The 16,885-nt window shown below is 43.3% G+C and overlaps 1 protein-coding gene across 2 annotated transcripts in view; it reads left to right on the top strand.

Moving 5' to 3' along the window:
• rtn1a (reticulon 1a) overlaps nt 1–16,885 on the top strand; it is a 40,755-nt gene that overhangs the window by 15,214 nt on the left and 8,656 nt on the right. Inside the window, exons 2-3 of one of the 2 annotated variants that reach the window (XM_061895238.1) lie at nt 1,785–2,489; nt 2,861–3,532. In XM_061895238.1, coding sequence (XP_061751222.1) covers nt 1,785–2,489; nt 2,861–3,532 — 1,377 coding nt within the window. The remainder of the gene's footprint in view (nt 1–1,784; nt 2,490–2,860; nt 3,533–16,885) is intronic. The other variant, XM_061895240.1, reaches the window with a different exon arrangement.

Here is a 16,885-nt window from a genome sequence, read left to right as displayed (position 1 = left end):
TCCAGAGGTAGGAATTGAAACTCTCTCTGACAGGAGACTCTGCCAGACGTTCCCAGCAAACCCTCACAATGCGTTTGGGCCTGCGAGGTCTGTCTGGCATCCTCCCCCACCATCGCAGCCAACTCACGGTAGAAAGCTCCAAACCTCTTTTTCTACTTTTAAAACACGTTCGGTCTACATAACATGTCATCGGCAACATTGCTCAGGTGGTAGAGTGTTTGTCTCTCAACCTGAAGGTTGTGGGTTAAATTCTCAGTCCCCCTGTGACCATGGCAAATTATCCTTGAACAAGATACTGATGATTTGTCATCAATTGGTGAATGTGGTCTTAGTGTCAAAGGGTTTTGAGTACCTTGAAGGTAGAAAAGCAATATACAAGTAATATCCATTTACCATGTAATGGTGGTTCTTTGGTTCAAATTTTGCATAGATTTTGTTTTACAGACCATCTTCAAACCGCTTTCTGACCATCTCTTCCGGATACGCAGTTTTGTAGGCGGTCTTATTTACGTGCCTCCACTTCGATTGCGTCTTCTATTCGTCAGACATACACAAAAATTCTTGCATGATAGTGGTTCAAACTACAAAGTTTTCCAAGACCTTAAAGGTATATTTTAGCTGAAAACATAGATCAAATTCTACATTTGACAGTGTCATTACACGTCTTATCAAGTTGCTCTAGCAATACCTCAGTGGTTTGCTGAACTTAATTGTACATTATTATGAGACATATTGTATCATCCATTTAGGATAATAGGATACGTTAATACAATTTTGCAGATTGGATATCAAGCCACAGAAACAGACTCCTTTGTATCCCACATTTCTCATATTTCGCATGTTTGCTTATTAATGTCATACTGTATACAGTGTCAAAGTGTTTTGAGTACCTTGAAGGTAGAAAAGCAATATACAAGTAAAATTCATTTACCATGTAATGGTGGTTCTTTGGTTCAAATTTTGCATAGATTTTGTTTTACAGACCATCTTCAAACCGCATTTTGACTATCTCTTCCGGATACACAGTTTTGTAGGCGGTCTTATTTACGTGCCTCCACTTCGACTGCGTCTTCTCTCCGTCAGACTTACACAAAAATTCTTGCATGATAGTGGTTCAAACTACAAAGTTTTCCAAGACCTTAAAGGTTTATTTTCCAAGACCTTAAAGGTATATTTTAGCTGAAAACTTAGATCAAATTCTACATTTGACAGTGTCATTACACGTCTTGTCAAGTTGCTCTAGCAATACCTCAGCGGTTTGCTGAACTTAATTGTACATTATTATAAGACATATTGTATCATCCATTTAGGATAATAGGATATGTTAATACAATTTTGCAGATTGGATATCAAGCCACAGAAACAGACTCCTCTGTGTCCCACATTTCTCATATTTCGCATGTTTGCTTATTAATGTCATACTGTATACAGCACATGCATGCTACACGTTTTATAAATCTTAACCTGATCTGCGCATTCATGATTGTATTTTGGTTTTAGTAACAGAGAGATTCAAAGTTTGCAGACGGTCTGCAGGATTTAGACATCAGTCTGTGGGTTTCTGTTAGTTGAACAATCTCTCTTTGTTTCACAGTGGACACATGCACACAAGGAGCCTCTGTTAAGCATCGCCTCACTAAGCTACACAACAGAGTGCCCAGTCTGACTATGTGACACTCCGAAAGCTGTGTAATTATGACGCTAACAGCCGTGTGACACAGCGCTGTCAAATGTACGCCTATTCTTTTTAACCGGTTTCCTCCTCTTCCATTATGTTCTCATAGGTGACCCCATGTCAAGCCTGTTTAGGAATCCTATGAACGATGACGGTGACGTGTACACCTCTCTGCTGTCCAATCAAAGCTTCACATCTGGACGAGAATCATCCTACCTGTCCGACCACGGGAAGGTCTCCTCTGGCTCCCCGGGCTTAGACCACTTCTCCAGTGACAATTACAGCTTCAACTCTGGCACCAAGAAGACCATGTCCGACCTGTCCCAAGACATGCCCAAATCTCTGATGGGTTTAGAGAAGACAGAATCGTACAACTACATGGATATAAGCCATGGGGATGAGCACCACAACCACAGCCTGGTGGACACAGGATTGACTGGGAGTGAGTCACTAGGCTGCTACATGGATAAAAACTCTGGAAGAAATGAAGAAGAGGAAGACGAGGAGAATTTAGGCCCAGCCTTGGGCTCGCACTCATTCCCCTATGTGGAGGAGCCATCTGATGAGGAACTGTCTGACTACCGCTCTTACCGTAATCTTAGTGGAACGCCACAATCAGCCAGTCCTGTGAAGATCACCTTGACCCAGTCGCAGCCACCACCAGCCAAGGCTAAGCCTCAGCAGCTCCCCCTTCAGGGCAGTGGGGCTGATCGAGAGAACATTTTGAGTGTGGGCCTAAGGGGGGTTCCTACTGTCACCCTGTCAGAACCAGAGGATGAAAGTCCAGCATCCACCCCTAATGAGTCACCTACACGTAAGCACGCACACACACACACACACATTTACTCAATTAAAGTTCCAATATTATACTATTCAACATTTTTAAAGAAATTTCAAAATGTCCTGTGCACAAAGTAAGGTCCAAACAGGCATGCTTGGAGACGTGTGGTGTGAAAGAAACTTTGGGGTGAAATAATTCAACATAGTTCTTCTGGATGATAGATATGAATTTTGAGTTGCACAAACCTTGTAGAAAGTCTTCCCAATAGAGTGGAAGTGTAGCTGATTCTTTATTATGAAACAACCAAGTGTCCCAATACTTTTGCCCCTGTCATCCGTATAAACATACTGTTGGTTATTTTTTAATGCAGATGTTAATACCTTTTTCCACATTTTCTTTGGAAGCAGAAAAATACTTCTCCTCCCATGACATGTTCAACAATGCCCCAGGGAAACCTGCACCTCCCAAAAGTGGTCCAAATCCACAGGCAGGCTACAGGGACCAAGAGGCTAGTAGTGCAGAGTCCGGAGACTCTGAGATTGAGCTGGTGTCTGAGGAGCTTCCCAAGGCCAGCAGCAACCCGTTTGCTGAGCCTCCTAAAATCAAGGCTACCTTCAACCAGTCCAGCAGCCCCTTCGACAACCCCCCGGTGTCCAAGGTTGGTTTTGGCCTGGCTGGAAACCATGCTCCACCTACAACCTACAGCATTCTGCGTGAAGAAAGGGAGGCAGAGCTTGACAGCGACCTCTTCATTGAGTCTGCCTCAGAGGAGAGCCCGAAGAGAGAGCAGGGCGTTGGGGCCTCAAAACAGGGAGCAGTGAGTCCTCCCTCTCCCCTGGTTCCCAAGGCCCCTCCTGCCCGCATTACTCCGACTGAGCCCCCTGTCTCAGATAAGGCCAAGACCCAAGGCAAAACAGAGGAAGAACGCCTGAACAAGCCCAAGCCTCCGACTGCTGCTGTTCCCCCAGAGGTACGCCCAGAGAGGTCCTGTCAGGAGGACAACACAAATGAAGGCAAAATAGACTTTGGGAAGTCGGCTGCTTCCTTCCTCATGAAAGGGTTAAACAAAGAAAAAGGTGAGGAAAACAAACACTACTACACTAACAACACTAATATTATACTGTCCAAAAAAACTTACCTTTGTTCTGCTGTTTTCAAGGACCTACTGCAAAAAACAAGTCAAAAATGGTCTATATGACAGCAATAGTGTTTTTTAGGGATCTGCTGCAAAAATGATAGTCTTCTCCAAGTTTTTTTTTAACTGAATTCAAGGGTGTCATTCTTGGGCTGGATCTGGCCCCACTGGCTGCCAGTTGATTAGCAGTGTTTTAAAGGCTTTCATTATACATTGCATTGTTGGGTGATAATTGGAAAGCGGCTGAAATTTGAAAACTAATTTGATATAATTAGTGATGTCAAATGATAAATTTTTATAGTCAGATTAATCACACTTTATCATTTTGATTGGAGTAAATGACAATCACAGATAAATATCCATTCATTTTCTACCGCTTGTCCTTTTCGAGGTCGTGGGGGGCGCTGGAGCCTATCTCAGCTGCATTCGGGCAGAAGGCGGTGTACACTCTGGACAAGTCTCCACCTCATCGCAGCACAGATAAATATATGTGATTGCATTATTTAAATTAATGGGGACTTATGTTTTTCCTATTTTCTGACTTATAAATGTTACAATGTTAGATACTTGTGTTAAACAATGCCATTGTGCCAAAGCATAAGATCAGTGTATTTGAGAGTGAACTTGCACACAATGCAGTGTTTTGCAGTATTTTTTTTTACAGTAGCCAATTACAGTATTGACATCACAGATTGAAGGATGTACTTATGTGGGCATCCTGGTATCTGCTGTTAGCCAGCCTCCTTACCCTCTTATTCCTTACGTTTCATAGCCTCCCACCTGTTCTAATGTCTAGAAAATAAATACTCCTGTGTCCACAACATTTTCTACTTGATTGTTTTGTCAAAACAGACTAGTACTAAGTCAGCGTCATTGTTACATTACTAGGAGAAAATATAAGAAGGTAGAGGAAATGAAAGTGAAGGTAGAATTAAGTATTATTTTGCGACATGCAGTGACATTCTGCTAAAAGCTGCTTTCTTAATGCAGCTCGGTAAGTCTATATTTTGACCAGTGAATCTATATATTGTTTAAGAAGTTTATTTTCCACCGTGTCTGAAAATTAATTGCAGTGATGTTTGTTTTCAAGATTCTATTTAGACAGTTTATATTTTCAAGAGATACATTTGAAAACTTTTGGAGAGGATGGGGCGTGGAGGGTTTTGTTTGTAAAGGAAAGGAAACACCTTCATTCACAAACTGTTGACATACACAGAAAGTGGGTTATAGTTATAGTCATAGTGTGACTGTCGAGCAACATTTACGAAAAATTCCATCAAAGCAAAGTCAATACACATTATCTAGACCAGGGATTCTTACACTTTTTGACCTTGGGGTCCAACTTTTCCTTTACAGAGGTGCCTGAGGCCCACACAAATATCCCATTAACATTTTCACACACAATTATGTTGTCATCCATCCATCCATCTTCTTCCACCTATCCGAGGTCGGGTCACGGGGGAAGCAGCCTAAGCAGGGAAGCCCAGAATTCCCGCTCCCCTGCCATTTCGTCCAACTCTTCCCGGGGGATCCCGAGGCGTTCCCAGGCCAGCTGGGAGACAGTCTTCCCGACGTGTCCTGGGTCTTTCCCGTGGCCTCTTACCGGTCGGACGTGCCCTAAACCCCTCCCTAGGGAGGCGTTCGGGTGGCATCCTGACCAGATGCCTGAACCACCTCATCTGACTCCTCTCGATGTGGAGGAGCAGCGGCTTTACATTAAGCTCCTCCCGGATGACAGAGCTTCTCACCCTATCTCTAAGGGAGAGCCACCCTGCGGAGGGAGCTCATTTCGGCCGCTTGTACCCGTGATCTTATCCTTTCGGTCATAATCCAAAGCTCATGGGAACGTACATTGACCGGTAAATTGAGAGCTTTGCCTTTTGGCTCAGCTCCTTCTTCACCACAACGGATCGATACAGCGTCCCCATTACTGAAGACGCCGCAGCGATCCGCCTGTCGATTTCACGATCCACTCTTCCCTCACTTGTGAACAAGACTCCGAGGTACTTGAAATCCTCCACTTGGGGCAGGGTCTCCTCCCCAAACGGAGATGGCACTCCACCCTTTTCCGGGCGAGAACCATGGACTCGGACTTGGAGGAGCTGATTCTCATCCCAGTTGCTTCACACTCGACTGTGAACCGATCCAGTGAGAGTTGAAGATCCTGGCCAGATGAAGCCATCAGGACCACATCATCTGCAAAAAGCAGAGACCTAATCTTTCAGCCACCAAACCGGATTCCCTCAACGCCTTGACGGGGCCTAGAAATTCTGTCCATAAAAGTTATGAACAGAATCGTTGACAAAGGACAGCCTTGGCGGAGTCCAACCCTCACTGGAAACGTGTACGACTTACTGCCGGCAATGCGGACCAAGTTTTGACACTGATCATACAGGGAGCAGACCGCCACAATCAGACAGTCTGATACCCCATACTCTCTGCACTCCCCGCAGGACTTTCCAAGGGACATGGTCGAATGCCTTCTCTAAATCCACAAAGCACATGTAGACTGGTAGGGCAAACTCCCATGCACCCTCAAGGACCCTGCTGAGAGTATAGAGCTGGTCCGCAGTTACACGACCAGGACGAAAACCACACTGTTCCTCCTGAATCCGAGGTTCGACTATCCATTGTAGTCTCCTCTACAGTACACCTGAATAGACCTTACAAGGAAGGCTGAGGAGTGTGATCCCACGATAGTTGGAACACACCCTCCAGTCCCCCTTCTTGAAGAGAGGAACCACCACCTCGGTCTGCTAATCCAGAGGTACTACCCCCGATGTCCACGCGATGCAGCAGAGTCTTGCCAACCAAGACAGCCCCACAGCATTCAGAGCCTTAAGGAACTCCGGGTGGTTCTCATCCACCCATGGGGCCTTGCCACCGAGGAGCTTTTTAACTACCTCAGGAACCTCAGCTCCAGAAATAGGAGAGCCCACCACAGATTCCCCAGGCACTTCTTCCTCACAGGAAGACGTGTTGGTGGGATTGAGGGGGTCTTCGAAGTATTCCCTCCACCGATCCACAACATCCGCAGTTGAAGTGAGCAGAACACCATCCTCACCATACACGGTGTTGACAGCGTACTGCTTCTCCTTCCTGAGGTGGTGGATGGTGGTCTAGAATCGCTTCGAAGCCGTCCGGAAGTCGTTTTCCATGGGTTCCCCGAACTCCTCCCATGTCCGAGTTTTTGCCTCCGCGACCGCTGAAGCCGCACACCGCTTGGCCTGTCGGTCGGTACCTGTCCGCTGCCTCCGGAGTCCTATGAGCCAAAAGAACCCGATAGGACTCTTTCTTCAGCTTGACGGCATCCCTCACCGCCGGTGTCCACCAAGAGGTTCTAGGATTACCGCCACGACAGGCACCATCTACCTTGTGGCCACAGCTCCAAGCAGCCGCCTCGACAATAGAGGTGCGGAACATGGTCCACTCGGACTCAATGTCCAGCACCTCTCTCGTGACATTGTCTAAGTTCTTCCAGAGGTGGGAATTGAAACTCTCTCTGACAGGAGACTCTGCTAGACGTTCCCACCAGGCCCTCACAATGCGTTTGGCCTGCCAGGTCTGTCCAGCATCCTCCCCCACCATCGCAGCCAACTCACCACCAGGTGGTGATCGGTAAAAAGCTCTGTCCCTCTCTTCAACCTAATGTCCCAAACATGAGGCCGCAAATCCGATGACACAACTACAAAGTCGATCGTGGAACTGCGGCCTAGGGTGTCCTGGTGCCAAATGCACATATGGACACCCTTATGTTTGAACATGGTGTTTGTTCTAGCCAATCTGTGACAAGCACAAAAGTCAAATAACAAGACACAACTCGGGTTCAGATACGGGCGACCATTCTTTTTCAATCACGCCTCTCCAGGTTTCACTGTCGTTGCCCACATGAGCATTGAAGTCCATCAGTAGGACAAGAGAAACACCCGGGGGAGCATTTTCCAGTACTTCCTCGAGTGTATCCAAAAAGGGTGGGTACTCTGAACTGATGTTTGGTGCGTAAGCATCAACAACAGTCAGAAACCCATCCACCCACCCGAAGGCGGCGGGAAGCTACCCTCTCGTCCATTGGGTTGAACTCCAACGTGCAGGCTTTGAGCCGGGGGGAACAAGAATTGCTACCCCAGCCCTTCGCCTCTCACTGTCTGCAACACCAGTGTGGAAGAGAGTCCAGCCCCCCTCTCAAGAGAACTGGTTCCAGAGCCCTTGCTATGCATCGAAGTGAGTCCGACTTTATCTAGCCGGAACTTGTCCACATTGCGCACTATCTCAGGCTCCTTCCTCCCCAGAGAGGTGACATTCCACGTCTCAAGAGCTAGCTTATGTAGCCGAGGATCGGACTGCCAAGTACCCTGCCTTCGGCTCCCGCCCAGCTCACAACGCACCCGACCTCTATGGCCCCTCCAATGAGGGGTGAGTCCATTGGAGGAGGGACCCACGTTGCCTCTGCGGGCTGTATCCGGCCGGGCTCCATGGGGACAGGCCCTGCCACCATGCGCTCGCCATCGTGCCCAAACTCCGGGCCTGGCTCCAGAGGGGGTCCCCGGTGACCCGCGTCCGGGCAAGGAAAATCTAAGTCTCGGTTTTTGCATTTCCATAGAAGTCTTCCGGCTGCTCTTTGTCTAATCCTTCACCTAAGACCTGTTTGTCTTGGGAGACCCTACCAGGGGGCATGGAAGCCCCTGGACAACATAGCTCCCAGGATCATTGGGACATGCAAACTCCTCTACCACGATAAGGTGGCAGCTCAAAGAGGAGACAATTATGTTGTGTTAATATAAATGAACTAAATTAATAATGAATGTTTCTTAACTCAACGATCAATAAACAAAATTAAAGTGCAAATGAAAATATAGCGTTACTACTTTACTCATTCATAGTTTTTGGACTTTAGCGCCAGACTTCTTCCGTTTGTGTGAGACTGTCATTACACTGCAAAAAAGAGCTAACAAAATATAAGATAAAAAGTCTCAATTTTAGGACAAAATACTAAAAACTATCAAAATTATCGGTCCAATCAGCAGGAAAGTATTTTAAATGTTTAACTGAACTGCAAGTCGGCAGCACGGTGATAGAGGGGTTAGTGCATGTGCCTCACAATACGAAGGTCCTGAGTAGTCCTTAGTTCAATCCTGGGCTCGGGATCTTTCTGCGTGGAGTTTGCATGTCTTCCCCGTGACTGCGTGGGTTCCCTCCAGGAACTCCGGATTGCTCCCACTTCCAAAGACATGCACCTGGGGATAGGTTGATTGGCAACACTAAATTGGCCCTCATGTATGTATGTACAGTATGTATGTAGATAGATAGATAGATAAATAGATAGATGGATAGATAGTACTTCGTTTATTCCTTCAGGAAAATTAAAATTCCAGCAGCAGTGTACAGAGTTGAGACCAATTTAAAAAGTAAAGTAAACAATGGGGGTATAAATGGAAACAAAATTGAGAAATATTACAATAAGAATAAAAATGTGTGTGAATGTGAGTGTGAATGTTGTCTGTCTATCTGTGTTGGCCCTGCGATAAGATGACAACTTGTCCAGGGTGTAGCCTTCCTTCCGCGCGAATGCAGCGGAGATAGGCTCCAGCACCCCCCGCAAACCCGAAAGGCACAAGCGGTAGGAAATGGATGGATGGATGGATGAACTGCAAGTTATTGATTTGCTCCAAACCTGGTCACATAAAGTATAGTAAGAATTAGGTGCACATTTTGAAAGTCTTTGCAATCATTTTGCATACAAGGCACATTTACTAATCGATAATGTAGTAAACACACTCAAACAACTCAATATAGTGCACCATTTTAAATCTGCATTTCCTTTTCTTTAGTTTAACCAGTTGTTTAAACAAATAAGCTCTTTTACCTCATCAGATTATATCAATCTTTTTTTAGTACGTGACCCCAGCTCCTTTTGTTTACTTACAGATGTCCAATTGTCTCCACGAAGCAAAAAACAATATTGACAACCAGCAGTAGTTGCAACTTGTGTAGTACAGTACAGTGATTGTTCTTTTCCAAAGTATTGTACAACAGATCAGCTGTGGTGATATGAATGACATCTTCTTTCAAGACTTGGTCTTCACATACAAAATGTTAAAGGGGAACATTATCACAATTTCAAAAGGGTTAAAAACAATACAAATCAGTTCCCAGTGGCTTGTTGTATTTTTTGAAGTTTTTTAAAACATTTTACCGGTCCCGGAATATCCCTAAAAAAAGCTTTAAAGGGCCTTTTTTTGCTCTCTGCCAAGACACTGTCCATTTTCCTGTGACATCACAGAGTGCTGCCAATGTAAACAAACAATGGCGAATACCACAGCAAGATATAGCGACATCAGCTCGGATTCAGACTCGGATTTCAGGGGCTTAAGCGATTCAACAGATTACGGATGGTTGGAGTATGAAAGTATTAAAGAAACTGAAGCTATTGAACGAATAGCTATTGATGCTATTCATAGCCATAGCATGGCCGAATCGATGCGTTAGCATCGCCGGTAAAATGTGCGGACTAAGCGATCAGGACTTTCGCATCTTGTGACACTTGAGCAACTTAAATCCGTCGATTGATAAGTTTTTTTTTCGCATTAAATGTGTGGAAGGAAACGTAATATAGTTTCAAATGTACATACAGTTAGCCTAAATAGCAAGTTAGCATCGATTAGCTGGCATTCACACCGCGACCAAATATGTCTGATTAGCACATAAGTCAACAACATCAACAAAACTCACCTTTGTGATTTTGTTGACTTTATCGTTGCAAATGCATCTGCAGGTTATCCATACATCTCTGTGCCATGTCTGTCATTGCTGGTAAAATGTGCTGACACTCCAGCACATTCAATGGGGGTCTGGCGGCAGATTTCTTGCCACTTTCGCATCTTCGGGCCAGTGGTGCAACTTGAATCCCTCCCTGTTAGTGTTGTTACACCCTGCGACAACACACCGACGAGGCATGATGTCTCCAAGGTTCCAAAAAATAGTCGAAAAAACGGAAAATAACAGAGCTGAGACCCGGTGTTTGTAATGTGTTTGAAAAAAAGGAAAATGGCGGCTTTCTTACCTAGGCAATGTCACGTACTGACGTCATTGATACAAGAGCCATAAACAGAAAGGCGTTTAATTCGCCAAAATGCACCCATTTAGAGTTCGGAAATCGGTTAAAAAAAAACATGGTCTTTTTTCTGCACCATCAAGGTATATATTGACGCTTACATATGTCTGGTGATAATGTTCCCCTTCAAGTGGTTTACATGCGCAGGTTGTTCACCTAATGTGTGGTACTTTTGTTGACAACATTGACGCCGTTAAAACTTTGCCAGCGTAGTTTGTTGACGTCTGTTGTCGATGTAACATTTATGCTAGTGGCACCATCCTCAAGTATGTGTTTCGCTTTAAGATGATATTTTAAACTCGATCTGCGCCGATAAGAACGTTTGTCGATGCAATACCAACAAGTTACTTAAGTTTTACAGTGGGGCAAAAAAGTATTTAGTCAGCCACCGATTGTGCAAGTTCTCCCACTTAAAATGATGACAGAGGTCTGTAATTTTCATAATAGGTACACTTCAACTGTGAGAGACAGAATGGGGAAAAAAAATCCTGGAATTCACATTGTAGGAATTTTAAAGACTTTATTTGTAGATTATAGTGGAAAATAAGTATTTGGTCAACCATTCAAAGCTCTCACTGATGGAAGGAGGTTTTGGCTGAAAATCTCACGATACATGGCCCCATTCATTCTTTCCTTAACACGGATCAATCGTCTGTCCCCTTAGCAGAAAAACAGCCCCAAAGCATGTTTCCACCCCCCTGCTTCACGGTAGGTATGGTGTTCTTGGGATTCAACTCAGTATTTTTCTTCCTCCAAACACGATGATCTGAGTTTATACTAAAAAGTTCTATTTTGGTGTCATCTGACCACATGACATTCTCCCAATCCTCTGCTGCATCATCCATGTATCCATTTTGGTGTAAACTCAACTCGTCGTGTTTGGAGGAAGAAGAATACTGAGTTGCATCCCAAGAACACCACACCTACTGTGAAGCATGGGGGTGGAAACATCATGCTTTGGGGCTGTTTTTCTGCTAAGGGGACAGGACGATTGATCTGTGTTAAGGAAAGAATGAATGGGGCCATGTATCGTGAGATTTTCAGCCAAAACCTCCTTCCATCAGTGAGAGCTTTGAATGGTTGACCAAATACTTATTGTCCACCATAATTTACAAATAAATTCTTTAAAATTCCTACAATGTGAATTCCAGGATTTTTTTCCCCATTCTGTCTCTCACAGTTGAAGTGAACCTATGATGAAAATTACAGACCTCTGTCATCATTTTAAGTGGGAGAACTTGCACAATCGGTGGCTGACTAAATACATTTTTGGCCCACTGTGTCTAATGTTCTGTTTTCAAGCTAAATTGGCCACTTCTCATTGCTTATCTTCACTCTGTCGTGTGACCTGATCACAGACGTGTAACAATGTGCCCATCTTTTGGGTTAAGCCTCAACCCGGATGGGACAAATCTTTCAGTTCAGTTCAGTTCAATTCAGTTTCAGTTTATTTCAAATGTGCATACGATACGATTTAATGCATCACATATTTCCAGTTGTTTCATTACAACACGTCCGAAAAAAGGAATAGGAAGAAGCAGAGCTTATTTAATCCTACCCCTTTTCATACCATAGCAATTGTGTCCAATTTCCCTGTTCTCTGTAACAGAACCGTGAATACATAATTTATAAATAATATAACACAAACAAGTAAAGAAATAATATATACATACATAATCATCTCAAAAAAAAAAACTTCAAGATGTTCATAATTGTTCTTCTTTGCATTTCGTGAACTTTTCTAGTTTGAACAGTCTCTTAAACTGAATCCTTCTGATGCTTTGGTTTATTTATTAGCTTAATCCATTCCCTAATTGAATTCCACATAGGGCTGGGCGATATTGGCTTTTATTAATATCTCAATATGTGTATGCCATATCGCAATATACAATATATATCTAGATATTTTTCCTTAGCCTTGAATGAACACCTGATGCATATAATCACACTAGTATGATGATTCTATGTGTCTACATTAAAACATTTTTCTTCATACTGCATTAATATATGCTCCTTTTAAACTTTCATGCCGAAAGGGAAATCACAACTAAGTCAATTTACCAAAACTTTGTTTTTTAAAAACTCTTAATTCTATCGCGGGTGACTTTTTAAATGAAAGAACAAATTAGTAGTGCCGCTACCTTTTGTAGCCAAACTTCTGCTGCAAACTTTGCATTTAGCTGTTGTCTGCTGAATATCTTCCCACGTGAAGCCAAACCACCGCCAGATGATGGACCCCCTGCTGTTTTATTCGGGCATTAAATGTTCTTCCTCCATTTGTGATCATTTTCGCACCTTCTCTCTCTTGTAATGTCACTCGCACCGCTCCGCTTGCACCATCTGCCTCAGTTAACGTTAGCCATGCTGCTACCTCTCTGCTCGGCGAGAGCGCATGACACTACACGCGCGACAGTAAGTGACGTATGTAAGAAGGTGCGCTTGTTTTACGTCTCTGTGAGAAGGAGAGACAAGGAGTGAGAAATTACTATAGTATAATGTCCACAGCCAAAAGCAACTGCGTGAGGACGTATACTCGAATATTACGATGTAGTCATTTTCTATATCGCACAGAAGCAAACCCGCGATATATCGTTTATAGCGATTTATCGCCCAGCCCTAATTCTACATGCAGATATGCTAAAGGTCTTAAGTGTTGGGCGAGCATACAAATGTAACATTTTTCTCTAAGGTTATATTTCTCCTTTTGTTGAGAAGAATTGTTGTACATTCTTGGGTAGCAGGTTATAGTTTGCTTTGTACATAATTTTTGTGTTTGCTAATGGACCAAGTCGATAAAGTTCAATATTTTTGATTCAATTAATAAAGGATTTATATGTTCTCTATAGGCACAGAGGTTAGTGCATGTGCCTTGGGGCGGTATAGCTCGGTTGGTAGAGTGGACGTGCCAGCAATTTGACGGTTCAGGCTCGATCCCCGCTTCCGCCATCCTCGTCACTGCCGTTGTGTCCTTGGGCAAAACATTTTACCCACCTAATCCCAGTACCACCCAAACTAGTTTAAATGTAATTTAGATATTGGGTTTCACTATGTCAAGCGCTCTGAGTCACTGCAGAAAAAGCGCTATATAAATATAATTCACTTCACTTCACCTTGTAATACGAAGGTCTTGCGTTCGATCCCCAGGCTCGGGGTCTTTCTGCGTGGAGTTTGCATGTTCTGCCCGTGACTGTGTGGGTTTCCTCCGGGTAATCCGGTTTCCTCCCACCTCCAAAGACATGCACCTGGGGATAGGTTGATTGGTAACACTAAATTGGCCCTATTGTGTGAATGTGAGTGTGAATGTTTTCTTTTTGTGTTGGCTCTGGGATGAAGGGGTGACTTGTCCAGGGTGTACCACATCTTCTGCCCAAGTGCAGCTGGGATAGGCTCCAGCATCCCCCACGACCCTGAGAGGTACAAGCGCTAGGAAATGGATGGATGGTCTCTATATCCAACATTATGTATTATTCTAATAGATCATTTTTGTAACATCGTTAGTGAATGAAGCACACTTTTGTAGTTGTTTCCCATATTTCTGCACAATAACTCAGATATGGTAACACTAGCGAGCAGTAAAGAATATGAAGGAATTTTTGGTCCAGATCATATTTTGCTTTATTCATTATTGATGTGTTTCTTGCTACTTTAAGTTGTACAAGTTTTACATGAGGTTTCCAGTTCATTTAATCATCTATTGTTACACGCAAAAATGTGTTTTGTTTGACCTTTTCAATGTCTACTCCGTCTATTTGTGTTTGAATAGCAAATACAAATAGCATTATTTTAGTTTTACTGAGATTCAAAGATAGTTTGACAAAGACAGACTCTTTTTAGTTTGCTCATTTCTTCTGTTATTATTTGTATTAGTTTCTGTGTTCTCTCTCCTGGACAAAACATTTGTATCATCTGCAAATATTACTAACTTTATAATAACGCACATTTTTTTTCCACATGCATTGACAATTCCATTAGTTCAGTATTTTATGTGATTAATCACACGTGTTAACATCTGAATTTTGAGAGTCCCAATAACATAATTTTTACACTTAAGTAATGATTTTGGAGTTCATGAGAAAGTGTGGTCATAGCTTCTTTTGTTAACGAGGATATTGAAGATCAGTATCACAACATTGGTTCTGTTGCTGCTGATAAGGAGCAAACTGCTCAGTCGTCATTAATACCGCCTATGTATGGCAAGTGTAACAATCATGAGTAACAAACATACAAAAGAGTAAGCGTAGCGAGATAAAGTAGCTGTATGCTGACCACTCCTACTCAACCTACAATGCAGTTATTAAAGTTAAAGTACCACTGATAGTGTCACACACACACTAGGTGTGGTGAAATTACCCTCTACATTTGACCCTGGGAGGTGAGGGGAGCAGTGAGCAGCAGCGGTGTCCAAGCTCGGGAATAACTTTGGTGATTTAACGCCCAATTCCAACCCTTGATGCTGAGTGCCAAGCAGGGAGGTAGTGGGTCCCATTTTTATATTGTTTGGTATGACTTGGCCACGGTTTGAACTCACAAACTACCGATCTCAGGGCGGACACTCCAACCACTAGACCACTGAGCAGGCTTTTGGCATCTTGTGAAGATAAGTACTGTATATTAGAAGGTTGCCTACAGCCACAGCTGTAAAATTTTATAATTAGACTATAGCCCAGGCACCAGGCGACACTATGTATTATGCGGATTAAAAATGTTGACATGTGCAAGTAATACATCTCAGATGTTTACAGTTCTAGTGCAGTAAATCTACACTGTACGAGGAGACGTACAAATACTGCCTGTAGTCCCCCATAGTTGTCATGGTTGTGTCATACATGAAACAACATTGAAAGAATGCTGACATTTTTCCCACATTCCCATTGAGAACTATTTTTTAAATATTTGTAAATTAGGATTGCAAAACTGTGTTGGCGCATGAATGAATGGCTAAAACAACACAAACACAGATTTTATTTACATCCTGCAAGCTACTGCACGCCCGTTGTTGCTCTGACAAGATCACAAACTAGACCATATTGTTGAGTGGTAAGACTTTACCCAGCTGCTGTGCTCCTCTGTGCCAGGAGTGTGGGAAGTACATTTTTTGAGTCTGCTTCCCCCTAGTGGTACATATGATGGAGAAAAAGCAGAGTCTTCGATTTACAGTTTAAAGTAAACTGACAATGCAAAAAAGGCAGACATGAACAAACAGAATTGTCAAACCCTTGGAAAAGTGTTCCTGTTTGTCAATGTAATACAATTTGGAGGCACAGAGAGAATGCATCTGGCGCCTTATTGACTTTAAAATCCTGGAATTAGGTAAGTCATATGGAATTCACTCTCTTTAAGCTGCCCATTTCATGTCAAATTGTGTATTTTATCAACTATTGCCTGTTCTTTCTGGCCTAATTTACGTAATCTTAAAATGTCAAAAGTGGGGCAGACTCCTTAGGCGTCTTGAGGGATTATGCTTTTATATCATATTGTTTGACAGCTATGGAATTGTTTTTTTGGTGCGGGATTCAGCTTCTTAACAAAGAAGATGGATACAACCACTTCCAAGTCTAACATAAGGCATTTGGTTTGATAACTGTTTTTAAATTCTACTGATGACTCCATCTGTTTTTGTTTTCTCTCAGAATGTTCTGGAAAAACAAAAAAACAGGTCACATGTATATTTTTCCACTGCTAGAGGGCGCAGTGTATCTTTGTTCAGCATTAGAATGATTGGTGCTTCATCCTCAGTTGCCATGGCAACAATGGGGTTGGGGCCTCAGCCTGGCTCAGAGAGATGTGTTTTTTTCCTTTTTTGTTAAGGGGGTGTTGGCAGCAGGAAGGCTGCAGTGAACAGAAGGTGTGAGGTGCGGTCGCCTGCAGGGGGCAGGGGTGGGCTCTTCTAAAAGCGTCGTATGTTAGCACCATCAGTATACATCAAGGAGGGTTGTTTTCTTTTGTGATCACATCATCGTGACTGTGCAGTTTCTCTTGCATTTCATGTATGTCTCAGGCGCAGTTTATGTTCCATTTGCGGTAACTCTTCTGGAGGAGTCAGACATCCTCAAGGCAATAAACAAAGAGTGTTGTGCTCGAGCTCGCATGCACAATGCATGTCTTCTTGTATGAATTATTGAATAAGAAGCACTTCTCAGTAAGTCATCATGGGGAGCTATTTGAAGCATTCACTTTAAATAC

The sequence above is a fragment of the Nerophis ophidion genome, linkage group LG03, assembly GCF_033978795.1.
Source record: "Nerophis ophidion isolate RoL-2023_Sa linkage group LG03, RoL_Noph_v1.0, whole genome shotgun sequence".
Classification (NCBI taxonomy): Eukaryota; Metazoa; Chordata; class Actinopteri; order Syngnathiformes; family Syngnathidae; genus Nerophis; species Nerophis ophidion.
This window is presented reverse-complemented; position numbering and strand designations above follow the sequence as displayed.